Source organism: Cetorhinus maximus, chromosome 4 (assembly GCF_964194155.1).
Source record: "Cetorhinus maximus chromosome 4, sCetMax3.hap1.1, whole genome shotgun sequence".
In the NCBI taxonomy this organism is placed as follows: Eukaryota; Metazoa; Chordata; class Chondrichthyes; order Lamniformes; family Cetorhinidae; genus Cetorhinus; species Cetorhinus maximus.
This window is the reverse complement of record NC_135882.1, coordinates 158,168,490-158,179,746: the sequence shown is the minus strand read 5'-3', so window position 1 is coordinate 158,179,746 and position 11,257 is coordinate 158,168,490. Positions and strand designations below refer to the sequence as shown.

General features: G+C 42.3%; 1 protein-coding gene across 1 annotated transcript in view; it reads right to left on the bottom strand.

Moving 5' to 3' along the window:
* Positions 1–803: 803 nt before the first annotated feature.
* Positions 804–11,257, bottom strand: part of rab12 (RAB12, member RAS oncogene family) — a 34,408-nt gene continuing 23,954 nt past the window's right edge. Inside the window, exon 6 of the mRNA XM_078541025.1 lies at positions 804–2,438. Coding sequence (XP_078397151.1) covers positions 2,328–2,438 — 111 coding nt within the window. The 3' untranslated portion in view covers positions 804–2,327. The remainder of the gene's footprint in view (positions 2,439–11,257) is intronic.

Sequence of the window (11,257 nt, the reverse complement as noted above, 5' to 3'; positions counted from 1 at the left end):
TCTATAAACAATCTGCTTAAGGCTCTGAAGCCACAGTAAAGACTTGGAAGATTTGCAGACAATGTAATACTTGATTGAAGGAAAATCAATATTACATATAGCACCTTGTTTCTCAAATGTCTTAGCATGACATGAGGACTGATCTCCTCTGATGTGCAGTGATAGTTACACAGGGAAAGGAAGATCCAAACTTGAAGTATACTTCTGTCTTTTGAGGCCCGAAGCATACAAATTATGGGTGCAGTAATTAACAAACTAGTCAGTATTGAAGCTGAATTAATGAAGGTAACTTTTGAGGTACAAGGGCAGAAATAGTAACCATGCACAGCATCAGTAAGCTTTCCCAATTCACTTAAATAAAACCCATAGCCTCAAAAGAGTTGCTACATTTTGTAAAGCATGGCAAATATTCTTTTAAGGCTTGGAATAACCTTATAATGGGCCCTGAAGGCCCTAAATCGATAAAAAATTGGCCCACATACGCCATACCCCAAGCCAACATTCATTTTAAGCAGCATTAAGGCCTATAAAAATTCTTCCAAATCTTTGCTGAAGCTTTTTTTTTTGAGAAAGTACATAATCATATACAGTATAGTTGTTAATCATGTGTAGTAACTGTAAATGTGTGTGCATGGCAACAAGTTGCAGCTGTCTTTAAAAGAGCCAAGGAATGATCTTGAACAATGCTCACCTGTACTGCCATTCCAAACATGGGGCAAGAGTCGCATCCTTACATATTCCCCTTTGGAGTTGACCATTGTCAATATTGCTTTGCTTAGGAAATGAAAATGTTAACAGCTCAGTAGTTTAGGCATATATAGTTTTAATAGGTCACAATTTTACATACCATGCTTACATTTTAATCCATCAAAAAAAAAATCAGCTACACCAACAAAAGAGACAGACTTCACTTTTTAAATAACACATGCACTAATGGGTTGGAAGACCTACTTCATACTCCATGTAAAGCAATGTCTTCGAGCACAATCTGGAATCAACAGCTGTATAGGTGTAAAGTGAATCTGTCCTGTTGTGGGTTCCATGATACATAATGTTCTTTAAGTTATCAAAATTACTTCCTTGTCCATTAATATAAACAAAATGAATACTGTACTCTTATTTGACATATTTCTACAATAATCTGCAATACTGGGTACGGAAGCTACTTTGTTGCTCGCATTAAGAGCCATGTCTGAAGTGGGTTTTCTGTAAGTAAAAATGCACCCATTTTACAATGTGCTTGGCACCTGAAATTGAAACTCAACAATATTATGAGGGAGTGCTGCTCACTGTTATGATGCAAGTGTGAGGTGCAGTCATTTGCACAATCAAAACGGTTCTGAACAGACCAAAATTTAAATATTTGATCTTAATAAGGCAACTTCTATAAAATGCCCACTTGAAATTTCATATACATTATAAAATACCCACCTAAAATCTTAGCCCACACCACCCCTAGCTTTTAGTATATGTGCTTCCAAAGTGAGCACAAAGTGTCTTTTCTTAACAGTCAGCTTTCTGATGAGAACTGAAGCAGAAGGATCTTAGTTTTGCTCTTTCCACTATATAGTGTTATGTCTTTGAAACAAAGTAAATTAAGTTCCAAATTGCATGACCCTTTTCTGCCACTGTGCATTGATTATTCTTTGCAACAGATTCGGGACAATTCCTTTATGCTACAAATGGTACACACTGTGCTTTTCTAAGTGACTGAAATCGCAATTTAGCGTTACCTTTTAGTTCCCAACACTTGAAGGTTGAGGGAGGAAGAAGTACATATAGCAGTCTCTGCATCGACATACAAATGCACTAGACTAAAACCGTGTACCTAATGGGATTCGCTCCTCCTAAAATATATTCCAAATTTGCTTTATTAGTTCCGCTGTAATGTGCGTATCTTGCACTATTCATGAAAGGAAGGTAGCATTAAAGTGCCGTACTGTGGGGAAACGGCAGCTTTGCACTAGTTATTAGACAGCCATTTTCAGCAGACTGATTTTCTTTAGAGTACCAAAAAACTGTCCTTTCGAACTCATTAGAAACACGTGGTACTGCACGCCAACAATAAATACAGTACTAGAATAGAAAACATCAACTTTGCCAGAGATCAGAGGATATTTTTTTTAAAAAAAACCATGTGCAGTTATTCTGAAGTGTCATTTGATCCTATACCATTTTAAAATCTCACACATAGACAAAGTTAGTCTGAGCTCCTCTTTGATCATTCCTACAAAGTGCAACGATGACAACGGCGAGGCTGATTGTATTACAGCAACGCAGGGACATGGGTACGAGCATAGTATGGCGTGGGAGCAGAAAAGTACTGGTCAGCAGCAGCGAACATGCGGTCGAGGTGGCGGGAGTTCCGGAGGAATTTCAGGCTCCGGTTGCAGCGATAGGATGCTGTTTGATAATTCACGTCTGGGTACATCGGGCATCTGAAAATTAGGGTGGAAATAAAATATTACATTTCTGCAAGTTTCAAAATCAATTTCAAGAAAATCCAGGCAAATGATTGAAGCACACTTCAGAAAAGAAAACAAACTTTATAGAATAATAAACATTGCTATAATGTTTAATCATTCATTGTAAATTTCCAACACAGTTCAGTATTATAGAACGTTCCAGCACAGCACATTTATAGAGAAGTTGGACAAATACAGAAGAAAAAAATAGAAGGCTTTACTGATAGGACTAAAGGACAGGATTGGTGGGGAGGTTGATGTGAAGCATAAACACTGACAGCGAGGCTTCTAGAGTTGCAGAAAACATTGATAAACAACTTGGATAAGATTGCACACAGTCTGTTATGTTGCAACAATCTTGGCCACAGACCATTCCCCAGTGCTGGAGGATGTCCATCTAGACCAGCAAGTGAAAACAGCCACTTGCTCCACTGGTAGCATTTATGCTAAATCTTCAAGAGAGGCAGCCCTGAAATTGGGTGTGGTGTTAAAAGTAGCACTCAATATTTCTTGAAGGCTAACTATGATTTTGTGTTCATCTGTTCAGTTTGCAATGAAATAAATTGCTAGCACTACAAATCACTGGACAATGCATGACAGCCACGAGCACTCAACATCGGATGCATCATCCATTAGATCATATTTCTTTGAAAGTGGAAGGAAAAGTAAGAAAGATAAAGAATGAGATGAAACCAAGAGCAGACCAACACAAAGTCCTTTTTCCTCAACTGCGATTTCCCTCCACAATGGTGAGCAGGGCCCTTGATCACACCCAACCCATTTTCCACACCACTGCTCTCACTCCTCCCAGACACATGACAGAGTTCCCCTTGGCCTCAGCTTCCACATGCAACAGATCGTCCTCCTTCAAAATGGCACCAAGCCCTGCTTGATGTCACCAATGCCACCTTTCCCTCTCCTTTCAGCATTCCAAACGGACTGCTCCCTCCGTGACATCCTGGTTCTCCCCTCAATCACCTCCAACACCCTCTCCCGTTTCCATTGAAAGTTCCCACACAAGTATAGGAGATGTAATATTTGGCCTTTTACTTCTTTGCATCCCAACGACGAAAGGCCAGAAACACACTTTCCAAGTGAAATAGCAATTTACTTGTACTCCTTTCAATTTAGTATATTGTATTCACAGTTGACTATGAGATCTCCTCTACACTGGAGACACCAAACGCCGATTGGGTGATTGCTTTGCTGAACATCCTAATGGAAGTTCGAGGAACAGAACTTCTTCTTTTGATTAGGCACTTTACTGCTTACTAGACTCAACAAAGAGTTCAATAATTTCAGATCACAGCCACCGCCCCCATTTTTTCAGACAACAATTGTTGGTAATGGTCCTGCTATTCCCATTTACACCTTCTCTAGACCAGACCTGGGCAAATGAGACCACAAGAGCTTCCAATCTAGTCAGCAGCTGCAGCAGGGAAGGATACATAAGGTGCACAGGCCTTGTCCAGGCGCCGCATTCTATGTGTAAAAATGTTAAAAAGACAAGTCTAAAGGCACTGTATCTGAAGGCATGGAGCATTTGCAATAAGGTAGATGAATTAACAGTGCAAATAGATGTAAATGAGTACGACATGATTGTGGTTACGGAGACATGGCTGCAGGGTGACCAAGACTGGGAACTGGATTATCCAAGGGTACTCAATATTTAGTAAGGGCAAGCAAAAATGAAAAGGAGGTGATGTGGTGTTGTTTGTTAAGGATGAAATCAGTGCAATAGTGAGAGGATATTATCTCAGAAAATCTAGATGTAGAATCAGTCTGGGTAAAGCAAAGAAGCAACAAGGCACGGAAAACATTAGTGAGAGCTGTCTGTAGGCCTTCAAACAGTAGTGGTAAGGTAGAGGACGGCATTAAACAGGAAATTAGGGATGCATGTAACAAGGGTGCTACAGTAATCATGGGTGAATTTAATCTACATAAAGACTGGACAAACTGTGGAGGATGAATGCCTGGAGTGTGTACGAGGTGGTTTTTTTTAGACCAGTATGTTGAACCAACGAGGGAACAGACTATCCTAGATTTAGTATTGTGCAATGAGAAGGGGTTAATTAATAATCTTGTTGTGCAGGGTCCTTTAGGGAAGAGTGACCATAACATGATAGAATTCTTCATTAGGATAGAGGGTAAAGTAATCCGATCTGAAATTAGGGTCCTAAATTTAAACAAAGGGAACTACAAATGCATGAAGAGTGAATTGGCTAATAGATTGGGAAACTTAATTAAAAGGCATGACTGTGGATAGGCAATGGCTAATATTTAAGGAACGAATGTATGCATTGCAACAGTTATATATTCCTTTCTGGCACAAAAATACAACAGGAAAAGGAATTAAGGATAGTATTAGATCCAGGGAGCAGTCATACAAATTTGCTAGAAAAAGTAGCAAGCCTGAGGATTGGGAGCAGTTTATAACTCAAACTCTTGGTCCTCCTTTGCTAAGAGGGAAATAATAGATGATGAGAGTAAACTTGCAAGGAACATAAAAGTGGACTGTAAAAGTTTCTAAAAATGTTAAAAAATTAGTGAAGACAAATCCAACAGTCCTTACAGTCCAAAATGGGACAATTTATAATAGAGAACAGAGAAATGGCAGGACAATTAAACAATTACTTTAGATCCATCTTCACAGAGGAAGACACAAAAAACTTCCCAGAAATGCGAGGGAGCCAAGGGTTTAGTGAGAAGGGGGGATTGAAGGAAATTAGTATTACTAAAAAGAAACTGCTGGAAAAATTAATGGGACTGAAAGCCTTTAGAGCCCCAGGACATGAACATCTACATCCCAGGGTACTAAAGGAGGCGGCCATGGAAATACTGGATGCGGTTGTCATCTTCCAACTTCTGTAGATTCTGGAACAGACCTGGCAGATTGGAGGCTGGCAATTTTAACCCCACTATTTAAAAAAGGAGGAAGGGAGAAAATAGGGAATTGCAGACCAGTTAACCTAACATCAGTATGATAACAGGACACTTAGAAAATATCAACGGGAATAGACAAACTCAACATGGATTTACGAAAGGGAAATCATATTTGACAAACCTACTGGAGTTTTTTGAGGATATGACTAGTAGAAGAGATAAGGGAGAACCAGTGGATGTGGTGTATTTGGATTTTCAGAAAGATTTCGATAAAGTCCCACAAAAGAGGTTAATGTGTAAAATTAAAGCACATGGGATTGGAGGTATTACATTGGCATGGATTGAGAATCAGCTAGCAGACAGGAAACTGAGTAGGAATAAATGGGTCTTTTTCAGAGTGGCAGGCGGTGACTAGTGGGGTATCACTGGGCCCCAGCTATCAATGATTTGGATGAGGGAACCAAATGTAATATTTCCAAGTTTGCTGACGACACAAAACTTGGTGGGAATGAGAGTGGTGAGGAGGATGTTAAGAAGCTTCAAGGCAATTTAGACAAGTTGAGTGATTTTTTTTTAAAAATTCATTCGTGGGGTGTGGGCTTCCTAGCTGGGCCAGCATTTATTGTCCATCCCTAGTTGCCTTTGAGGTGGTGGTGAGCTGCCTTCTAGAACCGCGGCAGTCCATGGGGTATAGGTACACCCAATGCTGTTAAGAAGGGAGTTCCAGGATTTTGACTCAGCAACAGTAAAGGAACGGCGATATATTTCCAAGGCAGGATGGTGAGTGAGTTGGATGGGAACTTCCAAGTGGTGGCGTTGCCATCTATTTGCATCTATCCATCTCGATGATAGTGGTCGTGGGTTTGAAAGGTGCTGTCGAAGGAGCCTTGGTGAATTCCTGCAGTGCATCTTGTAGATGGTACACACTGCTGCTACTGTGCATCGGTGGTGGAGGGAGTGAATGTTTGTGGATATGGTGCCAATCAGGCGGGCTGCTTTGTCCTGGGCAGTGTCAAGCCTCTTCAGTGTTGTGGGAGCTGCACTCATCCAGGCAAGTGGAGAGTATTCCATCACACCCCTGACTTGTGTCTTGTAGATGATGGACAGGTTTTGAAGAGCCAGGAAGTGGAGTTACTCATCGCACGGTTCCTAGCCTCTGACCTGCTCTTGTAGCCACAGCATTTATATGGCTAGTCCAGTTCAGTTTCTGATCAATGGTAACCCCCAGGATGTTGATGGTGGGGGATTCATTGATGTAATGCCACTGCACATCAAGGGGTGATAGTTGGATTCTCTCTTGTTGGAGATGGTCATTGCCTGGTACTTGTGTGGCGCAAATGTTACTTGCCACTTGTCAGCCCAAGCCTGGATATCGTCCAGGTCTTGCTGCATTCAGACATGGACTGCTTCAGTATCTGAGGAGACACAAATGGTGCTGAACATTGTTCAATCATCAGCAAACATCCCCACTTCTGACCTTATGATGGAAGGTCATTGATGAAGCAGTTGAAAATGGTTGGGCCGAGGACACTACCCTGAGGAACTCCTGCAGTGATGTCCTGGAGCTAAGATAACTGACCTCCAATATCCACAACTATCTTCCTTTGTGCGAGGTATGACTTTAACCAGTGGAGAGTTTTCCCCTTGAATCCCATTGATTCTAGTTTTGCTAGGTCTCCTTGATTCCACACTCGGTCAAATGCTGCCTCAATGTCAAGGGCAGTCACTCATCTCAGTTCAGCTCTTTTGTCCATGTTTGAACCAAGGCTGTAATGAGGTCAGGAGCTGAATGGCCCTGACTGAATCCAAACTGGGCGTCAGTGAGGTTATCACTTGGAAAGTGCCGCTTGATGGCATGATTGATGACCCCTTCCATTACTGATGATCGAGAGTAGACTGATGGGGCGGTAACTGGCCGGATTGGATTTGTCCTGCTTTTTGTCTACAGGACATACCTGGGTAATTTTCCACATAGCCTGGTAGTTGCCAGTGTTGTAGTCGTACTGGAACAGTGGCAAGTTCTGGAGCACAAGTCTTCAGTGCTATTTCCGGAATATTGTCATAGCCTTTGCAGTAACCAGTGCCTTCAGCCATTTCTTGATATCACGTGGAGTGAATCAAGCTGGCTGAAGGCTGGCATCTGTGATGTGGGGGACATCTGGAGGAGGCCGAGATGGATCATCCACTCGGCACTTCTGGCTGAAGATTGTTGCAAATGCTTTAGCCTTACCTTTTGCACTGATGTGCTGGGCTCCTCCATCATTGAGGATGGGGATGTTTGTGGAGCCTCCTCCTCCAGGGAGTTGTTTAATTGTCCACCACCATTTACGACTGTATGTGGCAGGACTGCAGAGCTTAGATCTGATCCATTGGTTGTGGGATCGCTTAGTTCTGTCTATCACTTGCTGCTTATGCTGTTTGGCACACAAGTAGTCCTGTGGTATAGCTTCACCAGGTTGACACCTCATTTTTAGATATGCCTGGTGCTGCTCCTGGCATGCCCTCCTGCACTCTTCATTGAATCAGGGTTGATTACCATTACTATCAAGCCAGGCCGAGTGGGAATTATGCTAGGCCACGAGGTTACAGATTGGGTTCGAAAGAGTGGGCAAACACATGGCAGATGCAATATAACGTGGATAAGTGTGAAGGTATCCGCTTTGGTGGAAAAAACAGAATGGCAGAGTATTCTTTAAATGGTGATAGATTGGGAAATGTTGATATACAAAGGGACCTGGGTGTCCTTGTACACTAATCACTGAAAACAAGCATGCAGGTGCAGCAAGCAGTTAAGGTGGCAAATGGTACGTTGGCCTTCATTGCGAGGGGGGTTGAGTATAGAAGCAACGATGTTTAACTGCAGCTGTACTGGGCCTTTGTTGGACCACACCTGGAGTAGTGTGCGCAGTTTTGGTACCCTTACCTGAAAAAGCATTTGCTTGCCATAGAGGGAGTGCAGTGAAGGTCCACCAGACTGATTCCTGGGGTGGCAGGATTGTCATATGAGGAGAGACTGGGTTGACTAAGCTTATATTCACTGGAGTTTAGAACAGTGAGGGGTGATCTCATTGAAATGTATAAAATTCTGAGAGGGCTGGACAGACTGGATGCAGGGATGATATTTCCTTTGGCTGTGGAGTCTAGAACAAGGGGTCACAATCTCAGGATACTGGGTAGGCCATTTGAGACTGAGATGAGGAGGAATTTCTTCATTCAGAGGATGGTGAACCTGCAGAATTCTCTACCACAGAGAAGGCCAATGTGGAGGCCATGTCACTGAATATATTGAAAGAGGGAATAGATTTCTAGACTGTAAAGGCGTCAAGGGGTATGGAGAGAGAACGGGAGCATGGCGTTAAGACAGAGGATCAGCCATGATCATATTGAATGGCGGAGCAAGCTCGAAAGGCCGAATGACCTACTCCTGCTCATATTTTCTATGTTTCTATGGCACTGTGTGTGCATGCGCAACTGCTCCTGGTGACTGGTCGATTGGCATTGGGAGCTGTGAAAGTAAAACGTAAATGCCCAAGAGCTTCAAGGAAAGTGCTTCAAGGCCAACAGAAGCAGATCGAAGGCTGGAGCTAGAATCTATTTGGGGAGCGTGGCTGCCACGTTAGGGATGAGTGCGCATGGGGGAAACAGTGAAAGCTGCACATAGTTAAGTATACATTTCAAGAGCATTTATTAGATTAGCTTTTTGATTTTGCAAGTATATACACAGAAATTTCAAAACTTCAACTTATTTTACCCATAGATTTCAATACTCTATGAAAAGTCAAGTCAACTCTTATATTGTTTTGTTTCCCCATTTTTCCCAATCCCTCACTGAAGGATTCTTGTTGATGTCTGGTGCCATGGGTGCCAGGGATCTTTAGGTTTGCACTGGCAAACGAAGAATGTCTTCACCCACTAAAATGGCTATATACCTATTAAAAAAAATTTGCATCTGTGTACACACCCTATCAACTTTTTACATTATATATTCCATTAGCCGTATTTATGGTATTAAGGATGTGGAGGGAGATGAGAGAAGTTGGGATTGTTTTCCTTAGAGCAAAGAAGGTTAAGGATAGATTTGATAGAGGTGTTTGAAATCATGAACTGTATTGATTAAGTATATAAGGAGGAACTGTTTCTCCTGGCAGCAGGGTCAGTAACCAGAGAAGACAGATTTAAGGTAATTGGCAAATGAACCAGAGGGTAGAAAATTTGTATTCACAACAAAAACATGACCTTCGATTCTGCTGGTGAACAAGGGATTGAAATATTGAAGCATAAATGCTGCTACCTGCTCCAAGTCCCAAGACATATGACTGAAAATCTCCACAAGCAATCTCTGTTTCTACATTTTGAGATGGACATTTCACAGATTAGTTGCTTCTGCACTTCTAAAAATAAAAGTTGGAAAAGTATTTTTGGTTCCTGCTAGGTCTGCAGCTAAGGTTTAGATTTTTAGAAGAAAGATGACAAATGCAATAAAAAATGAAGAGCTTGTGAGCTCAGGTTAGGATTTTGCATTTTGAGAAAACTGAAAATTAGGAACATACTCGAACAACAAAGGGTCCACCAAGTTCGTGGAACAGGCTACAGATGCACTTGGTAGCACCTCTTAAAAATGTGCTGAGGTTATTAAATCCCAGCTCTAGGAATGAGGGGTAAGAGATGCAGGTCACTGTACTCCCCACATGATATGCTGACTGCCTTGAGATGCTTTTGGTCTCTCCACATTTTCTCTCTCCTTTCTTTGCCGTTTTCCCCTTGGTGGCTCTCGTAACACCATACTGTAGATCACAGTAAAATAATATTTGTATTGGCAAGAGAAAAAAAGATTGCAAATACTGGAAATCTGAAATAAAAACAGAAAATGCTGGAAGTACTCAGCAGGTCAGACAACACTTGTGGAGAGAAAAATCATGGCACCGAACTTTGTAAGGCCTTTGACAAGGTCTCTCATCAGTAAGGCCTTTGACAAGGTCCCTCATCAGTAAGGTCTTTGACAAGGTCCCTCATCAGTAAGGCCTTTGACAAGGTCCCTCATGGCAGACTGGTACAGAAGGTAAAGTCGCACGGGATCAGAGGTGAGCTGGCAAGATGGATACAGAATTGGCTTGGTCATAGAAGACAGAGGGTAGCAGTGGAAGGGTGCTTTTCTGAATGGAGAGCTGTGACTAGTGGAGTTCCGCAGGGATCAGTGCTGGGACCTTTGCTGTTTGTAGTATACATAAATGATTTGGAGGAAAATGTAACTGGGCTAATTAGTAAATTTGCAGATGACACTAAGGTTGGAGGAGTTGCAGATAGTGAAGAGGATTGTAAAAGGATGCAACGGGATATAGATCGGTTGGAGACTTGGGCGGAGAAATGGCAGATGGAGTTTAATCCGGACAAATGCGAGGTAATGCATTTTGGAAGGTCTAATAGAAGCAGGAATTATACAGTAAATGGCAGAACCCTTAAGTGCATCGACAGGCAGAGGGATCTGGGTGTACAGGTCCACAGGTCACTGAAAGTGGCAACGTAGGTGGATAAGGTAGTCAGGAATGCATATGGCATGCTTGCCTTCATTGGCAGGGGTATTGAGTACAAAAGCTGGGAAGTCATGCTGCAGCTGTATAGAACCTTGGTTAGGCCACACTTGGAATATTGCGTGCAATTCTGGTCGCCACATTATCAGGATATGGAGGCGTTGGAGAGGGTGCAGAGGAGGTTTACCAGGATGCTGCCTGGTCTGGAGGTTATTAGCTATGAGGAGAGGTTGGAGAAACTCGGATTGTTCTCACTAGAGCGACGGAGATTGAGGGGCGACTTGATAGAAGTTTACAAAATTATGAGTGGCATGGACAGAGTAGATAGTCAAAAGCTTTCTCCCAGGGTGGAAGAGTCAATTACTAGGGGACATAGATTTA